The following is a 22,807-nucleotide window of genomic DNA, read 5'->3' as shown; positions in this document are numbered from 1 at the left end:
GTCACTACATTATGCAAAATGGTTGGCTAGAATTTCCCAAATTTGGAACATGAGTATGAGGATAGTCTGATTTAAAATGATGACTAGGTGGGAGGTGCAGAATTCACCTGGAGGTCTCCAGAGGAAGCAAGGGAATTCAAAGAGACAATCTTCCCCTAAGACAGCTGAGAATGGAGTGTAACATGATGCCTGTGTGACTGCCAGGGGGACACTTGCCACTTTTAATCAGATACAATGAACAGAGAAAACTGACCACGTGTGCAGCTCTATGTACCATGCTCCAAGGGGAGTTGCTGCAAGACTTCGTCTATTTAATGATCTTTAATGATTTTCCAAGCTGCTCTGTGGATTCATCCTGTCTGTAAGCTGATCCCTTTACTGCTCAGAACCATCTGTTTCTCTCCAGAGAGGCTGTGTAGTGCTGTGGTTAAGAGCCCTGGTTCTGGTATCAGCTAGTCCTGGGTTCTAGTTGCAGTTATACTGGATACTTGCTCTGAGACCCTGGGTCAGTTACTTAGAGTCTCCGCCTTCCCAAAAGGGGGTAATGACAGTTTGTTCTTCATAGGGGTGTTGCCAAGATACATCAGATGACGTATGCCAAGTCCATGCAAACTCAAAAAGCCTTACCCAAGTAAGTGTGCACTCAATGACATGTGTTCACACACAACTTTTCTTTCCTCTGTATTTTATAGACTTGCAATCACTGTCAGAATTGTGATCACAGTTGATGCTCCTCTAGCTTTTTTTTTTTTTTTTTCAGCTTTCTAAGCCTTGTCCCTCCACATAGAGGCCAAAGTTTTCAAAGGCTAGAACTACCTCTATTCTTCCTTGGAATTCCACAGATCTTTGATTATTGAAGGAATATGCAAAGGCCACCATTGAGAAAACAGAGAGCACAAGGCTGTGTCTATTCCTACCTGCCCCAGCTCTATTTGCCTGGGTTGCATTTCTGATTCATTTCCTGCACTCAAGATCCTTGGATGGCTTTAGTTGGCTAAAGCCCTAACACCTGCCAAGCTCTCACCAGTTTCCTCTCCTGGGAGGCAATGACGCCATGTTTGTACCACTAAGCTATAATTATGTCCTGTTTCAATCCAGTTAGTCTCCTTGGACTCAAGATGGCGCCTCTCACCTGGCATGAACACCAATTATTCCCTCCCTGTAGATACAACCCCTTTTAAAAGGTTCCTAGTGAGTTAGTAGTAGCCAATTGCCAGCTGATTGGGCCAGGAATAAACACCTGACCCAAGCTGAACCAACCAGATTGTCTTTCCCATGACTATGATTTGAAATGCAGGGAATTTGCCAGATAGGCAAACTGCAAGGAGCTAACAAAGTCATGTTTACCAGGAGCAGGGAGAAACAAAGAAAGCAAGGACAAAGAAACCCAGAAATTTATTCTAGACTGCTTTAGGATTATAGATTCTAGCTCCTCATGAGGCCCAAGTACACCTTTGTCTTTGGGTGGTTTCTTTCCAATAAAATCCTCTTTTTTTGGTTACCTGCATAGATTGCACAGCGGTCAAGTCAGGGCTTTTATGGCACCTATCACCTGAATAAGGTACATTGCACCCATTAACTAATTTCTCATCAACAGTCCTCTCCAGGCTGGGCACGGTGGCTCATGCCTATAATCCCAACACTTTGGGAGGCTGAGGTAGGGGGACTACTTGAGCCTAGGAGTTTGAGACCAGCCTGGGCAACATAGGTCTTAACCCCTTCTCTACAAAAAAATTTTAAAAAATTAGCCTGGCATAGTGGTGCATGCCTGTGGTCCCAGCTACTCGGGAGGTCGAGGCAGGGGGATCACTTGAGCCCAGGAGGTCCAGGCTGAGTAAGCCATGATTATACCACTGCACTCCAGCCTGGGTGACAAAGGGAGATCCTGTCCCAAACAAACAAACAAACAAACAAAAACACACACAAAAAACACAAAGTCTTCTCTGTTTTTTGGAGCTATTGGAGATAGTTTGGTGGGGAGCAGGGGAAGGGGTGTTCTGTTTTTTACAACTCGATCATTGCTGACTGAGACAACAGCCAGAGCCACCTGCAGCAATGCTCTTAAGTCCAACGATATCCTTGGGTACTGCTGCCAGCCCAGAGCCAAGCCCAAGTTACCAGGACCCCTGGGATATTCTTGGGGCTCATTCTTGGGCCATCAGGGGTCCACTCTACAAGTGGGAATCATCCTCACCCCCTCCCTGTCCTCTCTTGCATTCTGAATTGACATTCCTCCCAGCATGCCTTGCAACTGAGTTATTGCTGGGCCATGGCAGCAAATTTGGGGAGGAAGTAACTTCTGTCCTTCAGTGACTCATAAAATCTAATTCTATTTAAAAAAAAAAAAGAGGTGCATATGTTCAATTGAAAAGAAAACAGTTAAAATAGATGTTTTGCTGAAGAAACTTAACTGCCTGTGCCCACTGGCAGTTGGGAAATTGCATGAATGTGCCGGGCTGACAATTGTCCCTGAGAAAAACTGCAAAAGAACTGGAAGAAACATAATTCTTTTGTGCCTATGCAGCAAGGTGCACCTCCAGCCCAGCTCTAATAATGCCGGCAACCTCCATTTCATGTTTATTATATTTATTCACCATCTCTTTTAATCCTCCCTGATTATGGCCACTTTAAAGATGATGAAACCCATATTCAGAGCTGTTAAGTGACTTCTTAGAGGTCATCTAGCAAGTAATCACAGATCCAGATTCACCTGACTGTGGAGTACAGGCTTATTATCCCTTTGTGCTTCTAGGACAGTTTGCCTAAACCATCCAATGAGCAAATCTCTGAAAACGAAACCCCCTTCTGGGAGCTTTTGCATCTATTTGGGTATTAACTTTGCCATCTTGTGGTACATTAAAAAAAACTTAAACGGCTATATTATAACTACTTCTGAAATGACGTAAGTTCAAAAGAAGGCACTTACCCACAGACCCCTCCCTAAATCAAATTAATATTTTGATTTGTTTATGCTCCCTTCTGATTCTTTTCCATGTGAATATTCAATTTTAACACACTTAAAATAATATCTTGAATAGGATTTAATACCCTACATTTTCTGTTAACACCGTGCCGTGCATATGTTTGAAATATATTTTTATTCCAATATAAGAATATTTCTGATGTAACTTTGCTTTTTTAAATAAGTTTTTAAAAATCGAATTTGCATCATTTTAAAATTGATCTTTTAAAAATGGTTTTGTATATTGCTGGTTGTCTCCTTCACTTTTATCCAGTATTTTGACCACTTTTGAGATTTTTTAAAAGTCTATTAAGAATCTTTTATCTTCAAAATTCGAAGTCTCTAGCAAGAAAAACATCAAATTTACGGCATGTTATATTGGATTTGTCTCTTTTTTAAAAGGTAGCTGATTCAAAAAGAATTCTGGGTCACAAAATACAAAATGACAATCCACCGGGGCGACACCGGCCTCCTCGCCGTTCCTCAAACAGGCGGAGCATGATCACGCCGCGGGCATTCACACGCACTCTTCCTGCTCCCTGGAACACTCTGCCCCCAGATAGCCGCCCCGCTCCCTTGCTCGCCCCGGTCTCTGCTCAAATGTCATCCTTATCAGAGAGACCTTCCTTGATGATCCTATCAAAAATAGCATCTTTCTGCCCCAATCCATCCATCTCCATCCTCTTGACTTTGTGTCATTATTATAGTTTATTATCAGTCTCCCCAAAGAGAATGTAAATTCCAAAGGAACAGGGACTTTATCTGTTTCGTACCTCATCATGTTTTGGGGCCTGATACAATTATTTCAATGAATAAGTCTTTGTTGAAATAATCAGTAAGCATTAGTACTCTCTGTATACAGGCAGTAATGCTCTTTTACGGATACCGCCTATTCCAGCTCCACTGCCTCCTCTGAAACCCTGCTCTGCAGATTCAGGCCATGCAATGCTAGAAAATGAGTGGGAGCCAGATGACCATTTTCGAGGACATCCCCAGAAAGAGGTGTCACCTTCCTGCTCACGTTAGCCATAATAACGATGGTTTGCCTCATGTATATGCAGTGCTCCCTAAATTTTAATAATCATTACCATGGATAAAATCTTACCTAACCCTTGTAATATCCCTGTAGGATAAGTGAGGTGACTCTTTTAGAGTAGGAAAAAAAAACACCCAAAAGTCTATTAGAAAACCTGAGCTCAAGCCCTGGAGTTGCCACTTACCAATTGTGGAACTTGGGCCATTTCATCTTTCTGGGGGTCAGTTTCCATTGAGTAGAAATGTGGACCATAGTACTTACAGTGTTTTTGTGAAGATTAGATGTGATCGTAAAATTAAAAATGTTTTATATTTTATTTATCAGTCTGTAGCTCAGGCTGGAGTGCAGTGATGCAATCACGGCTCACTGCAGCCTTGACCTCCCAGGCTCAGTTGATCCTCCCACCTCAGCCTCCTGGGTAGCTGGGACTACAGGTACATGCACCACTCCCAGCTAATTTTCTGTAGAGATGGGATTTTGCCATATTGCCCAGGATGGTCTTGACCTCCTGGGTTCAAGCAATCCACTTGCCTACACCTCCTGAAGTGCTGGGGTTACAGGCGTGAGCCACTGTGCCTGGCTGTAAAGTGAAAATACTCCATAAACCAAAACCAAGAATGTGAAGTTAAGGCACAGGTAGGTTAGCAAAGGCTTCCAGGTTTGGGGTTCTAGAGTCTTGAAGAGCAAATCTTAGCTCCACTACTTAGCAGCTGTGTGACGGTGCATGAGTTACTTAACTTCTCTGAATGTCAGCATTCTTGTCTGTAAATTAAAGTCAGCAATAGTACCCTTCCAATAAAGGTGTCAGGAGGATAAAATGCGATAACACAGCTAAAGTGCTGAGTAGAGTGCTCAACCTATTACAGTTAGCTGCTGCTTTTTGTTCTTGTTTGTATCATCATTGTCACGGCCATTTTGGTGGTAACTCAACATGATGTACTAACAAAAGCTTGGGCTCTGAGCTCAATGAGCCAATGACCCAGTGCTGTGTTGAGGAAGAACTACCATGCAGCCCTGATCCTCAATCCTTTCACCTGCAAAATGGGACAGTAGATAAGCACTTTCATTGTTAAGATTTTTGTGGAATGAAGCAACGTTGTTGAAGACCCATGCATGGTAGAGGCTCAGATGGAACGTCAAGTTTCATGCAGAGATAGACAAGCTAAGAGGTGGAGATACTGTGGCTTCACTAAACAGGTGAGAGGTGACTGTGGCTACATTAGAGCACAGGCTCCTGGTGGAGCCTGGAGACAGGAGGCCTGCAGGAGGGATTCCAACCCAGGGGTGTCGGGTGGAGTGGTCTTTGGGTGATCCACACTCAAAAGACCTCAGGATGGCGTGGTGGCTCATACTTGTAATCCCAGCACTTTGGGAGGCCAAGGTAGGAGGATTGCTTGAGCATAGGAGTTTGAGACCAGCCTAGGTAACATAGCAAGACCCTGTTTCTACAAAATATTTTTAAATATTAACTGGGCATGGTGGTGCATGCCTGTAGTCCTAGCTACTAGGGAGGCTGAGGCAGGAGGATCTATTCAGCCCAGGAATCCAAGGCTGCAGTGAGCTGTGATTGTTCCACTGTACTCAAACCTGGGCCACAGAGCAAGACCCTGTCTCTAAAAATACATATACTTACTCATATACATATAATACACATACATACACACATACATATATATATATAACTTTTTAAAAAAAGATCTCAGAGCATAGCAGTTAAATGCAAAACTCTTTAAAGCCAGACTGCCTGGGTTCAAATCCTGGTCCTGAAATGCACTAGCTGTGTGGCCTCAGTCCCCCGGTCTACACAATGGGAATGATGACAGAACCTATCTAAGTTGTCATGAGACTTAAAATTGTTTGCCTTGTGCCTCACATATAGTAGGCATTATTATAAGTCTTTGAAAATACATTTAATTTATGCAACATTAAAATATATGTGCTTAGCCCAAAAAAAAGTGAGAAAAAATAATTTAAATTGGAGCATTTCACTCAATGAGCATATGAGCAGAGTGCAGGTGAGATGGAAGGGGATCTGCTCTTCCCTCAGGCAACTGCACTTGGCATCCCAGGGTCTCTTGCTTGCAGTGAGTGCATCTCCGCAAGCACTTTTTTCTTTCAATCGATACAGTGCCTAGAGACAGATTAACGACTTCATCTGACCCTCAACGACTGAGAAAGCAATCTGTGCCATCCTTGGCTTTGCCAGATGGGGAGATTCTGCATTGGTCTCCAACATGGGGAGGTCTTCATTCCCATGTGCATTAGTCCATTCTCATTAGTCCATTAGACATACTTGAGACTGGGTAATTTATAAAGGAAAGGGGTTTAATTGACTCAGAGTTCAGCATGGCTAGAGAGGCCTCAGGAAACTTACAATCATGGCAGAAGGGGAAGCAAACGTGTCTTTCTTCACATGGCAGCAGCAAGGAGAAGTGCAGAGTGAAGTGGGGTAAAAGTCCCTCATAAAACCATCAGATCTCGTGAGAATTCACTCACTATCATGAAAACAGCGTGGAGGTAACCGTCCCCACGATTCAATTACCTCCCACTGGGTCCCTCCCATGACACATGGGGATTACAGGAACTACAATTCAAGATGAGATTTGGGTGGGGACACAGCCAAATCATGTCACCATGCAAGATCCAAACCCACTGAGCTCTTGTGTTCTAGGCTCTCATGGTTCTCAGTCTCTCTTCCCTGGCACATGACAATCCCTGGAGGGGACCCACAGTTCTGCAAAATTTCTATGTACACCCAGACCCTACTCTCTAATTCCAGAAAGCATATTGCAATACAGGTGAGTGAGATGGTTCAATATTAAAAGAATTATCTCAAATCTACTCTAATCACTTTTAAATCAATAAATCACAAACAAATATACCGCAATGAACATTAGTCACCCATGATTAATTTCTCCCTCTCTCAACATATTTAACTGAAATGGAAAACTGCTGCTGCTCAGCCTCTTTGCTAGGATCAAGGTCCCTTTCTTAGTTGATTTACTGCACAGAGACTGTCCTTTGCCTGATGATGTCAGTGAATCCATTTGGGGATAACCAATGGAAAAGGCAGAAGGTAGGGGAGTAGGGGAGCCTAGAGGTTTAAATCCCAGCCCTCTCTCTATCACCACTTGAACACCTTTAGGCCCTTAAATCCCCATGGTAAGACTAGAGATTTGGACTAGCAAGGTTAGGTGTACTCCTTTCCTGATCATTGCCAAGTCTCCATTGCATGATGTAAATTATCATTCACTTAATATTTTTCTTTCTATTGTCTCTCTTCTTCCACTCAAAGCAGTTTATTTTAAAAGCCAACTTTGGCCGGGCATGGTGACTCATGCCTGCAATCCCAGCACTTTGGGAGGCTGAAGCAGGTGAATCACTTGAGTCCAGGAGTTCAAGACCAGTCTGGGCAACATGGTGAAACCTGGTCTCTACTAAAAGTACAAAAATTAGCTGGGCATGGTGGTGTGTGCCTTTAGTCCTAGCTACTAGGGAGGTTGAGGTGGGAAGATCACTTGAGCATGGGAGATCGAGGCTGCAGTGAGCCGTGATCATGCCACTGCACTCTAGCTGGGGAGACAGAGCCAGAACCCATCTAGAAAAAAAAAAAAAAAAAAAGCCAACTTTAGCCATCCTTGGAGCACAATAGTGGACCTATTTATTATCTTGGTAACTATTAAATAAAGAGAAAGAATCAAGCATTTATCCTGCCTTTTTCACATGAACTATACCGCCAGGGAATCAAGGAATAGGTGAAGGGAGGCCCTTCTTTATAAAGGCATTCTCACTAGTAAATGAAAAATAAATGATAGAATTAGGACATCACCATTTTACAATCCCTAATGAATGAACAGATCTAGGCACCAAGCATCAGTCGCTGCCAACGTCACTATGAGAGACAACCAGCCATTATACGCCTTCAGATGAAAGAACAGGCCACATCTATGGTCTTGCCAAAGAGATCCTAGCTGAGTCTGATCAAGCGTCCAGAACCAGCTGCCAATTGTGCAAAATACAGAAGACAGAGGAAACGTGCTGAGGTGCCCCAAGCCTCTCTCGTCAGTGAAACCCAGACCGTGAAAATGCGACAGGTCACACAGCCTAGGATATCTTCAGCAGATAATAGAACAGATAAAAGAAAAGAATTAAAGAGAGAGGGAAATCATGAAAGACATCAAATTAGATGCAAAGTGCTGTAGTGTCCCATCTCATATATGGGTTGGGCTCTAAAATCAGTCACTCTACTCGGTAAGTTGAGAAGTGGATAGATCAAAATTAATCTTGAAAAGTCCCCAAAACATCTTAAGCCACCAGGCCATTGGCCCTGAGAAGCCTAAAAGGCATCAATTAACTTTGTACCCCTTCGCATTTGGGCTCTGACCTCTCTGTCCTTGGGTATGGAAACCAAGGTCTAATTTGAACAGGGAAAAGGTAGGACGTTACTTAAAGCAGGGACTCTTGCTCTTGCAGATATGGTTGAAATCACAGTCAAGAGCAGAAAATGGACAAAAGCTCCCTTCTCACCTTGGCAGCTATGGCTCTGAGTTCACTAGCTCCTTCCCAGGACACTGTGTACCTTCCCTGAGAGTCCTCGAGGGCTGTGTTCTCAGGTGACATCCTCCCTCCAAACAAGGCCCATGCAAAGGCCTCTGGCAACCTGCAGAGATGTACTCGTGCATTTATCCAAAGGGCTGGAGGGCTGAATGGAACCATCTAGAGCCACAAGCTGTGAACCTTTTCACCCAGCTCCTGTCCCCAAGTCACCCCTTGCTGTCAGAGAAAGGCCCTGCTCTGTTGATTATAAAACCAATTGCTTGAGTTCCTTTATCTGAGTTGAGACAGCACCTGCCTCAGGGAGGAGTGTTTCTCAGTAGCAACCTCAGAACTCTCAGCTGACTTTCCTAGGCCTTACATCTTTCTGTGTCTAGAAAGGGAAGGGTACAGGTATCTCTGTGGTGGGTGCTGCTAAGATAGCTTTGGCCAAAGCCTAGTGAAGCCCTGGAGGTGGAATACCCAGGGCCATGGGACAAGTTACCATGGTCTGGAAGCAGGAGTGGAGCTGGGTCAGGAAGGGCGGCTTCCCGGGCAGGGCCAGCACCCGCTTCTCCACCATAGTGCACTCCACGTCATCATCTTGGATCACGACATCCTTCTTCAGGATCTTCACAGCATAGAGCTCATCTGTGCCTTTTCGTTCTGAAAGCATGACCTGGGAAAGAGAACAAGCATGTCAGGGCAGTTGGAAGGAGTCTGGGGGCCAGTTATGAGCAGCTGGTGTTCATTTGTAGCCACACTTAGCTTTGTATAAGTGCCCTCTGTTGATTCTGAAACAACAGATAATGTTTTCCATTGACTTCACACTTTTATGTTTTCAGACACAGGGTCTTGCTCTGCCACCCAACCTAGACTGCAGTAGTACGATCATGACACACTGTAGCCTAGATGGTAGTTACATGATCATAGCTCACTGCAGACTCGAACTCCTGGACTCAGCGATCCTCCTGCCTCAGCCTCCCAAGTAGCTAGGGCTACAGGTAAGTGCCACCATGCCCAGCTAATTTTTTTGTTTTTTATTTTTTGTAGAGACAAGGTCTTACTATGTTGCCCAGGCTGGTATCCTGGCCTCAAGCAATCCATCTGCCCCAGCTTCCCAAAGTGCTAAGATTACAGGGCTGACTCTGCATCCAGTCCTGACCTCACACTTTGAATAGCTGAACTCAATCAAGAGAGGATGGTTCCAGGGGAGATGATTGTATATTGATCCCTCTGGGGTAAGAGGCAATGTATCAGTGCCTAGCTAGAAGGTAAGTCCCATGAAGGCAAGTATCTTTGCTGGTTTGGTTTACTGGTGTAACCCAAGAGCCTGCAATAGCTCCTGGCTCATAGTACATGTTCAATAAACATTTGTTGAACGAGGGAATGAGCGAATGACTGACAAAACTACAATTAGGACACTTGTTCCTTTATTAATTCAAGTATTTAATGTTCACTAAGAACCTGCTAAGCACTGGGGATACAGTAATAAACAAACAAGCACATTCTCTGACCCTTAACTCCAGAGAGGAAGAAAGATTTTGCAAATTAATTACAGAGATGATTAATTTAATATTTTAACAGCCTCTCCTGTTGTCTTGGGGCTTCCTTCTATGAGCTGTGCTGTGGTCATATTCCGGGTCGGTTAACTGGTGTCGCTCACAGACACATCAGTATTTTCCACGTGTCACCCCTTCTCCCACTCCTCCAACCAGGAGGAACATTCTTTGAACATTCTTTGGTTTTGATTGTGCCAGAGAGAACAATGACCAGCAGGGTTCTCTCAAGAAGCCTTATAGGAAGCACAAGGCAGAACCACATTATGAAGAATCCTAACCTCGTTTGGGGGCTTCTAGGAAGGCTTTCTGGAGGAAGAAACAATCAGACTGAAGTATACACTGCATACACTGTGTCAGATATTTTGTAGGCAATAATATTAATCACCACTACATTTTTTGAGCACTTTTCTACAGACCAAACAATTCCAAGTTTTCACTTGTTGTTATTCATTTGTATTGCATAAGATCCTAGGAAGTAGGAACCACTGTGAATCCCATACTGCAGGAAATCAAGGCTCAGGAGGGTAAGGGAACCAATTAGGGCCAGAGTTCAGGTGATCTAGGAAATTAGATGCTACACCCAACTCAGCTGGAGGACCAGAGGATACAACAGAGACCTGAGGCTAGAAGGGGTGACACACAACAAGCTTAGCAGCAGGAAGGCACCTCTGCACGCCCCACCCAGCTCTTATCCCAGCACCAAAAGGTCTGGCTAAACTCATGCACAGAAGCTTCCAGATCATGCATCCATGCACTGAAGCTTCTGGGCTGAGTTTGCCAACTCACAGCATTCCCATCTCCTGTCCTCACCATCTTCTCTCTCATCACAGCCAGAGTGGCAAAGGCCATGCAGACCCAGGGATTTGGGACACTTTAGGAAAAGGGTCCCTGTCACACACTTCCACAGCAAGAGAACTCCTATTAACCTCTTTCTTCTCCAGCACCACAATAAAAAAGAAGAGTTGCCAGTCTGAGTGGCTCCTGCAGACCCATTTGTTTACATGCATGGCAAGACAGGGCTCCGAGTGCTAGGATGGGCATCTTCAGTTTATTTCCTGCCACCCTCCGTTCTCTCTCTGGTACCCAAGGGCTGTATTTTCCTTCCTCAATGCTTACTAACACAGAAACAACGACTCAAGGGAGTCACTTTCCTAAGATGTAGAGTCAGATGGAGACAGGGACTTCCTGCTCTTGGATTTGAGAGAGAGCTGGGGCCAGGACAAGTGCAGGGAGGGGTCAGGGAGGTGACTTAGCTGGAAGACAAATGAGCAGAGGGATCAGAAGAGTTTTCAGCTGAGAAACTCCAGAGCCCAGTAGGAAGGGCTTGCTGCTGAGCTGTCCTTGACAGTGGACACCCTCTGATGTGGTCTGGCTGTGTCCCCACCTAAATCTCATCTTGAATTGTAGCTCCCATAATTCCCACTTGTTGTGGGAGGGAACTGGTGGGAGATAATTGAATCATGGGAGTGGTTTCCTGCATACTGTTCTAGTGGTAGTGAATAAGTCTCACAAGATCGGAGGATTTTATAAGGGGTTTCCCCTTTCTCTTGGTTCTCATTGTCTCTTGTCTGCTACCATGTAAGACGTGCCTTTAGCTTTCCACCATGATTATGAGGCCTCCCCAGGTACATGGAACTGTGGGTCCATTAAACCTCTTTTTTATAAATTACCCAGACTTGGGTATGTTTTTATCAGCAGCATGAAAACAGAATAATACATCTTTCCTGACCCATCACCACCGCTCAAGGCACCATTCAACAATCCTGAATATCTGCAACTACCTCCCACTTCCCCAACCAAGAGAATGAGGAGCCCTAGACACCTTCAGTGCAGATACAGTCATGATAGGACCTCTTAGCCTTCCACATGGAAGACAGACAGGGCAGAATGGCTGGGAACTTCCCCCTTCATCAGGGACAGCGGTGGACATCCTACATCTGTGTCAATTACCCCCATTTCGTAGATAAACACACTGAGGGTCAGGGACATTAACTTGCTTCAGCTAATGATTGTTCTGAAAATGCAGCTCTGACTGTGCCACTTGAATGCTGAAAGCCCTTCAGTGGCTCTTGAAAGCCAAACAATTCCATGACCACATCCTGTTCTTTCTTTTCCTTTGAACATTTGACTCCCACTGTCTATGACGTCCTTCCATGCTCTTGCACTGCTTTGAAAATCTGAGATTCCACTGGGCTGTTATCTCCTCCTCTAATCTGGAGGTTCCATTTAGACCAAATCCACCACTCCCTCCTCTGGGCACCAGGGCTGCTTCGTAACTATGTCAGTTACTGTAGCTCAGGCTTTTCCACACTTCAATCATTCATATCCCTTTTTTCACATTTCTTCCTGCCACCTAAACTGTTATTTGCTTAGCATTTTAAAAATCTAGTCACATTTCAACTTAACTAAATTTGAAAAGGAAACTTATATCACCACTATTAATGGCAAGCCAGTATCACAAGTCATAAATGGAAGATAAGCATAAAAATAAATAAAAGCAAAGCAGTGCCAGTAAATTCTAGCTATATACTGCTGGCTGCTGAAGGTTCTGAGTCAGGCTTTGTGTCTTCTCCTTGTTAAAGGAAAAAATTATATTAGAAAGTTGTTAGAGAGCATATTGCCATCAAATGAGATTTTCTTGTTCAAGTAATTAGAAACAGTAAAAGAAAGCACAGAAAATAACCTTATCATAATGTGGTTTAATTTTATTTAATAGCACAACTACATAGCACCTAAAACAATCTCAAGTAGCACTTGAAATCTTGCAAATCAGCAGTGCTATGTGCTCTGCATCTTAGGAAATACTATTGCATTTGTACAGATAGTTTTAAAAATCAATAAACAGGGATGTGTGAAGATTCCCAGTGTCTTGCCCTGTCCTCAACAACGTGCCCTATACTGATTAAAGGAAAACAGAACTGACATGCAAAAAGCACAGCAAAAATTTAGAAATAGAAGCAAACTGAATTCTAGAGCAGGAGCCAGGAAACTTTTTCTATAAAGGGCCAAACAGGAAATATTATAGGCTTTGCGGGACTGTCTGGATCAAGTGAATGAGTGTGGCCGTTGTCTAATAAAACTTTATTTACAAAAATAAGCAGTAGCCTGGGCTCCAACAGTTTGCTGACCCTCGTTTTAGAACAAGTGTTTCAAGAAGGATCAGGGAAAATAAGAGAAACCACGTGATAAAAAATGACTACAGTTTAATTGGGAAATGAAAACCCTAGCATGCCTTTCACTTCTTCCAACTTTGTTATTAGAAGAACCTTCTGATTGGGCAGTGGATACAGCTGGCCACAGCTGATTGGATCAGAGGTAAGTTCCTCAACCTGAGCCAAGCCAATCGGATTCCCCCTCCTAAGAATTTGAATTAGGGTACTCCAAAGAGTCAGTCCTGGGTCCTTCAACAGAGAATACACAGATCTTCCTAGAGCGGTCCTTTTCTTTTTCTTTTTGTTTTGACTTGTTTTTTGTTTTTTGTTTTCTGTTTTTTGTTTTTGAGACAGATTCTCACTCTGTTGCCCAGGCTGGAGTGCAGTGGCATGATCTTGGCTCACCTCCTCCCGAGTTCAAGCAACTCTCTTGCCTCAGCCTCCCAAGTAGCTGGAATTACAGGCTTCCATCACCACACCCGGTTAATTTTTGTATTTTTAGTAGAAATGGGGTTTCACCATGTTGCCCAAGCTGTTCTCAAACTCCAGACCTTTAGCAATCCACCCATCTAGGTCTCCCAAACTGCTGGGACTACAGGCACGAGCCACCACACCCGGCCTAGCGTGGTCCTTTTCTACCACTGTGCAGGCAAAGAGGAACAAAATAGATGTTTGAGGCAGAGGGGAAAAAAAAACAAAGAAGGTAAGAGAACAAGCAGAGGCCTTGCTTTCAGTTTCCAACCTGTCATGAGGCTTAGCCGTTTTCTGTTAGAAACCTTTATATCTCTCTAATAAAGTTATTTTTATTTATATTACTTTGAATGGATTATGTATCTTAGAGATCCCTAAGACAAAATTATTACATAGGTAGCTTAAATTCTTAATAATAACTAGAATACATGAAGCCAAGTAGCATCAGGTCAGTATGTGACCTTTAACAAGGCAAATTCCACTCTTTATAAAGTACTGTGCCTCCTGCCTATGTCAGAATCACCTGAGGGTCTTTGCTTACAATATAGATTCCAAGCACTCCCTCTCTTTCAGGAGCTCTGGGCTGTGACCTGGGAGTCTGCATTTTAATAAATATGTTTTTCCTATCTTGATTATAATCACCAGATAGTATCAAAATTGATCCATTTAAAAAGGTGGCTAGGAGATGTCAATATGTAAAGCTGACAGAATCCTTCCATCCTGACTTTCCTAACACTTTCTCAGCAATCATTAATAGGATGAGACAAAACTTTCCTTTTCTTCTTACTATTCTAATCAAGCTTTCGTTTTCGATATAAATCTCTCTGCCCTCTCTTGGAGTTACATTTTGAGAGCTGTCCCCATAGCACGAAGGAAGTGATACTTTATAGAGGTTTTAAAACACATCTACAAATATTTGATACTCCTCCAATCAGAGCCAGAGTCTCCGCCTTCTCCCTTGAACCCGGGCAGGCACTGTGGCTGCCTTAATGAATAGAATGTGGTCAAGAGACCCTCCATGACTTCTGAGGCTGTAGCTTCTGTCAGTTTCTTTCCTTTCGACCCCAAGACCACCATGCTAGACCAGGGCACAAGACCCCATGAAGAAACCCTGGTACTACATGATAAGCTTCATGACTAGGTGCTCCAGCCATTGCATGAAAAATCTCAAGCCACAACCAATCAGTGGTCATTCCCAATCTCCTGACCCACAGAAACCGTGACAGATAATATAGGGTGGCTGATGTTTTAAGCCTGTATGTTTGGGGATGATTTGCTATATAGCAATAGATAACTAGAACAGATTTATCAAATTCCCTCTTTCTCTACAAAGGGCCAAACAGGAAATATTATAGGCTTTGCAGGGCGGTCTGGATCAAGTGAATGAGTGTGGCTGTGGTCTAATAAAATTTTATTTACAAAAATAAGTAGTAGCCTAGGCTCTAATAGTCTGCTGACCCTCGTTTTAGAATAAGTGTTTCAAGAAGGATCAGGGGAAAGAAGAGTAACCCATGATCAAAAATGGCTGCAGTTTAATTTACAACCCAGCTTGGTCAGCTGTGGTCCCTGTCACCTTGGGTTTGGTTATGCATGCTCTTCAATCAATAATAACAATATTGTTTAAAGCTTCAATTGAGAGGGGCGACAGAGATGGAATTCATCGTGCCTTCCAAATGCATCAACTTTCCTAGTCTTATCCAGCACCTAGAAGGCTAGACAGTTCATTCAGTCAATATTAATTAAGGATCTAGGATGTGTCAGACACTGAGATAGGCACTGGGAATTTAGAATGACAAGGTTCCTGCCCTCATGAAGCTTACACTCCTGTACAAATAACCACCTAACATCAATCATAATGAGACCCCTGAAACAGAAGTACACATTGTTCTTGGAGTGTTTAAATGGAAGACTTACCCTCACTGAGTGGGTCAGCAAAAGATGCTCTTGGGGAAGTGATGATATCAATAGGACTAGCAAGGCAGGGGTACAGGAGGCATATTTCAGCCAAAGGGAAAAGAACGGTGCTCCCTTAGGATTAAACGATCTGGATCTACAAACCTTGGCCTACGATTCCTATAAGGATATGAGCACTTGGGCTTCAGAAATCAAATTGCAGATGCTGACTCGCATCTCTGTGAGATGTAGCAGATAATTGTCTCTAATAGAATCAGAGAGATCCAGCCACCAAGTAGGGTGGCTGAACAAAGAATTTGTGATACTCAAAGGCCAAGTGTTTGTGCCAAAGGAAAAAAGGGCAATGTTGGGACTAGTTTGGACTTTATAACAATAACCATGTCCATTGATTACTTCCAATATGCATTATCTTATTAATTACCACAGTAAATATGTAGGGTGGAAACTGCTGCTATCCTCATTTTACAGATGAAGAATGGAGGGTTTAGCAAAGCTAGGTGACTCGTCCGTATTCCACTAGGAAGTGACACCTAGTCACCTGTCCCCTAAATCCATGCCCTTAAACACACTCCATCATCAAGCCCTAAGTGCCAAGTGTTCAGTGGTGAGCAAATTATTGCTAGAATTTTTAAAATTCAGTTTTAGATCCTGGTCCTATTCCTCTTTTCCTATCCACCTTGCACATGGCCACAGACAGAACAGTCATTTCCTTTTTCTGTTTCTTATACAACCACTAACATTTGCTTGGCGAGATGAGCTTGGTGTGCATTCATGCTGCAGTCACGATTCCAGTTCTTCCATCGGGTCTACAAGCTCTATTGGGAATTTTGTTCTAGGCATGATGCTAGGCACTGGTGATGTGCCCAGTAAACAGGACAAACATGGCCCTGCTTCCATCAAGTGGCTTGGGCAGATCTTTCTGCCTCCACATATGCTGTGAAGTTTTGCCGTGGGAGAGGAAAAGAGCAGAAAAGTAGCCATTGCCCTGGCCCTGGTGATGCCCACATTCTAAAATGTTCCTTTAAATGGAAGTGATCTCTTATTAATTGTCTCAAGCAGTTTCTGGAGCTTCCAGAAACTTTAATACCAACATAGAGGGCGTGGGCTGTTGCTTCAGCTGTCCCTCTCTCTCCAGGGTGAGGATTCCAAACAGACTGAAAGGATGTGTTGAAGTGACGTTCTTATCAAATTCCAAGCCACATCTGTTCCTCAAGAATCTTCTGGGAGAGATGTGATAAATAGCAGAACTTTGATGACAGCAAATAAAACAGAGGAATGTAGCCCAGGGATTCCTGGCTGGAAAGTTTGTGGTGATGAACTTTACCGGCAAATCCCAATGGCAAAGCGTGCCTAGAATCTCGGCCCCTGACTGTGGCCCAGCGTTGCATAATGGTTAGGGCATGGATTTTTAGAGTTAGAAAACCTGGTATGTGTCCAAGTTTTGCCACATACTAGCTGTACGACCTTGAGAAATTCACTTTTTTCTGAACCTCAATCTCCTCATCTTATAAAACGGAGATGGCAACAATACTTTGCTTTTGGTGCTGCTGAGGGGGTTTTACGGGATAAAGTATCTAAGTCCACACCTTAACTTAGCACTGTGCATGGCAAATTATAAATACTTAATACCTGGTGGTTCTACTAGTTTCCTAGGGTGACCACAAGAAAGATCCAAAACGTGAGTGACTTCACACAACAGGAATTTATTATTTATTATTTATTTCAGAGTTCTGGAGGCTGGAAGTCCCAAATCAAGGTGTTGGCAGGGTTGGTTCCTTCTGAAGACTCTGAGGGAGGATCTGTTCCATCCACACCTCCCTCCTAGGTCCTGCTGGCTGCCAGCTACCCTTGGCACTCCCTGGCTTGTAAGCATATCACTCCAATCTCTGCCTCTGTCTTCCCATGGCATTATTCCCTGTGTGTTCTGTCTGTATCCAAATGGCCCTCTTCTTATGAGGACACCAGCCATTGGATTCAGGCCCACCCTAATCCAGAGTAACCTCATCTTAACTTGCTTATATCTGCAAAGACCCTATGTCCAAATGAGGCCACCATCATTAGAAATTGAACATACATTGTTTATGAGGACACAGTTCTACCCATTACAATGGTGATCATCAACATCATCTTTTCAGCAAACAACAAAGGGGGATGATGGTGAGCTTTGTACAAAGTACCAACTTCCGGTTTTCAACTGGCCCAGGAGCTTTGTCCTGAGGGAGCTGTGCAAATGGCCACACCAGTGTGCAAGGGCAGAGACAGCCAGGGACCCAAGATCTTGCCTCTCAACTGCTCAACTTCAACATACACTTGCCACAAGTCCAAAGTCAAATCCAATCACCCTTGGTTCCTCTCTCCGTATCTCTCATCCACTACAATCACAAGATTTGTCAGCTCTACATTCAAAATATATACTAAGTTTGCTGATCTGAGCCACCTTGATCCTGAGCCTGGTTTCCGGCAGTTGTCTCTTGCCGTGTTTTCTGCTTCCCCTCTTCCAGCTCTCATAAACATTCTATTCTCCTTTTCTCTCTTTTTTGGTAGACATTAGGTATCACTCTGGTGCCACAGCTGGTCTGGAACTCCTGGCCTCAGGAGATCCTCCCACCTTGGCCTCCCGAAGTGCTGGATTACAGGCGTGAGCCACCGCACCTGGTCCATTCTATTCTCTACACACCTGAACGATGCTTTAGAAACTCAAGTCTGTTCATGTCACTCCACCTTCCCAAGGCTTTCCTCTGTCCTCCTACTGCACTTGGGACTCAATCTCACCTCTCAAGATCCCTGTCTTCTGCTTTTCCTGCCTGCACAACTCTTCCCCTAGGGACAATCAACAGTTTGCTCCCTCACCTTGTTCAGGTCACACTCCAATGTGACCCTGTCACCAACACCCTCCCTACCACATTCTCTAAACTCGTAGCCCCCATTGTCACTTTCCATCTCCTTCCCCTCCTTTGCTTTTTTTGACAGCACTTACCATATGGGCATTATATTAATATCTGTTTATTTTTCTCCCTCACAAGAGTGGAAGCTCCATAAGGGCAGGCATTTTATTTGAGCTGCCCACTGTCATGTCCCCAACATCTATCACACAGTCGACACTCAATACATATCTGTTGAATCAATGAATGAAAGGATTTCATGAGTAGAAGTTGCTTTAAAAATCTCCTCGATCAAGGTCACTAAAGATCTTCAGTTCCTTGGGTGTCAGCATTGTTTAATTTACATGCGGCTCTGTCTAACTGGTATTTCACAAAGAATTTGAGGGATCATTCAAGATTATGTGAAACAAACAGATGAGTCTTCTGTAAATTATACCTCAACACAGGTAGTTAAAAATGGATGTAGTGGCCGGGCCTGGGGGCTCATGCCTGTAAGCCTGGCACTTTGGGAGGCCAAGGCAGGCAGATCAGTTGAGATCAGGATTTTGAGACCAGCCTGGCCAACATGGTGAAACCCTGCCTCTACTAAAAATACAATAAAATTAGCTGGGCATGATAGCACATGCCTGTAATCCCAGTTACTTGGGAGGCTGAGGCGGGAGAATCACTTGAACCTGGGAGGTGGAGGTTGCAGTGAGCCAAGAGATCATCATGCCACTGCACTCCAGCCTGGGTGACAGAGTGAGACTCAGTCTCAAAAGGAAAAAAAGAAGAAAAGAATGTAGTAAATACATGTGTATGCTTATATACCTTATAGATACATACTCTCTCTTTCCCTCCTTTGCCATCTCCGTCTCTCCTTCGTTCTCTCTCTTTTCTTTCTTTCCTCTCCCTCTTTTCTTCTCTGTCTCTCTCTTTCTCTCACCCTCTTTCTCTCTCTCTCTCCCACTTTCTCTTTCTGCTTCCTGGAAACCAAAGCGATCAGAAATACATGAAACATAACAAAATTCATATTTTCTGTAACGAAAATCATTTTTTGAGGAGAAAAATAAGCTTCTAGAACGTAGGTCTAAACGAAATGTTTTGCATGGATATTTGAACACGCTGTGCTGTGGATGGTGTTCTTAATAACATCCCTACAACAGAATCAGAAAAGGAGGAGGAGGAGGAGGCAAGGGAGAAGAGACCAAAACATCTAGCACTGTCAGAGTCTGCAAGCTTGACTAACAAACAGTGATTGGGAAAAGATTCCAACTTGATGAATTCAGATGGTGCATCTAAAATAGAGAAAGAGACCTTTAGGGCTCTTAGGTCCCCACATGCTAAATTGGGAGAAGAGCATCAGTAAGGTGTGCTGAGCTGAGGTCAACTTGGGGAGGGATAGACAAGCAAGTTGCAGCTCATGCGTATATACCGTAGGCCTCCAGGAGACCACGCGACCCCTAGCTCCCTCTCCCATCCCCTACTAGGGAGCAGGCTTGTGGATGACGCTGGGTACAGGATCAGGGTACTCATCTGTTGCAAGGAGTATACCCTCCCTCTATCTTAAGAACCTATCTTGGCCGGGCACGGTGGCTCATGCCTGTAAGTCCCAGCACCTTGGAGGCCACGGCAGGTGGATCATCTGAGGTTAGGAGTTCAAGAACAGCCTGGCCAACGTGGTGAAACCCTGTCTCTACTAAAAACACAAAAATTAGCTAGGCATGGTGGTGCACATCTGTAATCCCAGCTACTCGGGAGACCGAGGCAGGAGACTCGCTTGAACCCAGGAGGTGGAGGTTGCAGTGAGCCGAGATCGCGCCACTGCACTCCAGACTGGGTGACAGAGCAAGACTCTATCTCAAAACAAATAAATGAAATAAAATAATAAAATAAGAGAAAGAGGACTTTAGGGCTCACAGGGTCTCCAAACACTAAATTGGCAGAAGAGCATCAGATAAGCTGAGGTCAACTTGGGGAGGGATAGACAAGCAGGTTACAGCTCATGTGTATACACTGTAGGCCTCCGGGGGACCACGTGACCCCTGCTCTGTCTCCCACGCCCAGCACTAGGGCGCAGGTTTGTGGATGAGGCTGGGTACAGGATCAGGGTGCTGATCTATTGCAAGGAATGTACTCTCCCTCTCTCTTAAGATCCCATCTCGTTGAGGATCCCCTTGCTCTCTGGGGCTATCCCCTCCATGGGTTCTTCCTAGTCCCCCTGAAGACCTGCAGAGGGTAGGTCAGAGGAACTCAACTCCGAGTTTTAAGGCAAATATGATCTCCTCCCTTCCCCCAGCCCTTCCGTGGATGTGCCTTGCCTGCTGCACTGAGCTGCTGTTTCTCCCTGCTGCACATTAGAATTCCCTGTGGAGGTTTTAGAAGCCGATGCTTGGGCCACAGTCCAGACCAATTAAATCGGAATCTTCTAAATATTGGGAGGCTGCCTGTGGCAGGCCTGGCCCTCACTGGGGGAGGACAGAGAGGAAAGCTGGCTAGAGGCCATGAGGGTGGTCAGGGGCTGGAAAACTGAGCACACTCCATCCACCTTCCCGGGGCACTCACCCACTCAGGAGCAGAATTTCGAGAGAAAACTGGTGCAGCTTGGTGCACACAAGCTAATCAAATGGTGGTTAGCTTCCACATCCACATCATTACCACATGGCAGGTATCCTGACCATCTCTGCCATGTAAGAAAGAGATTACGGCATGGACAGAGTCTGGTGATCCAGAAGCTTATATTTAATTAGAGTTATAGTCATGGAAGATACAAGTTCAGACTTTGGAATCATGAGCTCAAATCCCGACTCTGTCACATGCTTTGCTGTGTGTTCTTGGCTGAGTTACTCAACCTCTCTGAGTCTCAGTTCCCCAATCCATAAAAGGGGAATAATGATAGTTTCTCCCTCAAAAGGAAGCCATAATTATTAACTTGAAAGCACAATTATGGAGGATAAGAAGGATGTTCTAACTCCTTCTGTGGGTATGTATACAGAATTCTTTCCCACATTCTCCATAAGCAAGAAACAGAAAGGCAGAAAGTGAATTGGAGCAATCGACGAATATCACAATGAAATCTATGTCCTGGGAGATCCTTACACAAAGCCCAGAGCGAAAGGCAAGGTCATACTGTCTGTGCTTAGAGGTGGTACTGGGCACATGACCTCCAGGATCCTCCCTGGGTAATCCACATACCCTGTGGCAGACAGGATCTCCCTACAAAACCAGCAAACCGTCTGTCAACTTCTAAAATCTCAAGGGAGAAGGAACTATGTACCCTGGTTTCCAGGTCCTTCCAAACTCATCTTTTCTAGCATGCGGATTTGCCAAAGTCCTCCTTCCACTAGGACCAGGGATTAAGCACTGAAGGGCTTAAGCTACCTCACCTTTGGTAACCAGAGGCCTGGAATGGAGGGGAAAGCCATTCCAAACAGGAGGTCTTGGCCGGGCAAAGTGGCTCATGCCTGTAATCCCAACACTTTGGGAGGCTGAGGCAGGTAGATCACTTGAGGCTAGGAGTTCAAGACCAGCCTGGCCAACATGGTGAAACCCTGTCTCTACTAAAAAATACAAAAATTAGCCAGGCATGTTGGTGCACACTTGTAGTCCCAGCTACTTGGGAGGCTGAGGCAGGAGAATCGCTTGAACCCAGGAGGTGGAGGTTGCAGTGACCCGAGATCCCATCTCTGCACTCCAGCCTGGGCAACAAAGGGAGACTCTGTCTCAAAAAACAAAAAACAAAAACAAACAAACAAACAACAAAAAAAAAGGAGGTCTCACAACAGGTTGGATATTGGGGTAAAATATAGACAAGAGTCCATTAATAAGAGTTCATAGGGCCATGATGATGATTCCATGACATAAGGCATGTTAGCAGCTTAACATATAGCAAAGAATGAAACCGCCTTTGCAAAAATTATAACAGTAAATGATGACAGTGGAAGAGATCTGATCTAACCAACCCTCATCTTGCTTTTGACCTCCAAACTGCCCTTAGTCATTTCTGGACTTGGGCCAAGCTAACTCTGGGAGAAATTTAGTGTATAGTTTACATGATAACAGCCCTTCCCCCAAACTAAACTGCCTTTGTAAAACTAATGAAAGACTGCCAAGTGAGGAGGATGAAAGGAGCCTGATAAAGGATTACCAGCCATTATTCCAGAGGTAACAAGACTTGCAAGTTTCCCAATTACTCCCGCAGATAACATCACTGTTGTAGAATCACAGATTAGCCTTTTGAGATGTCTTTCGGTCTTTTGCCTTTCTGACTATTGCACAACCCCAACGTGAACTCATAAACCAGTCCTGCGACCCCA

At 44.3% G+C, this 22,807-nt stretch overlaps 1 protein-coding gene across 2 annotated transcripts in view; it reads right to left on the bottom strand.

Moving 5' to 3' along the window:
• The window catches only part of PRKCB (protein kinase C beta), a 382,686-nt gene that overhangs the window by 56,725 nt on the left and 303,154 nt on the right, over nucleotides 1-22,807 (bottom strand). For both annotated transcript variants that reach the window (XM_023189314.1, XM_023189313.1), the window contains exon 10: nucleotides 9,037-9,210. In XM_023189314.1, coding sequence (XP_023045082.1) covers nucleotides 9,037-9,210 — 174 coding nt within the window. The remainder of the gene's footprint in view (nucleotides 1-9,036; nucleotides 9,211-22,807) is intronic.

This window comes from Piliocolobus tephrosceles, chromosome 17, assembly GCF_002776525.5.
Source record: "Piliocolobus tephrosceles isolate RC106 chromosome 17, ASM277652v3, whole genome shotgun sequence".
NCBI lineage: Eukaryota > Metazoa > Chordata > Mammalia > Primates > Cercopithecidae > Piliocolobus > Piliocolobus tephrosceles.
This window is presented reverse-complemented; position numbering and strand designations above follow the sequence as displayed.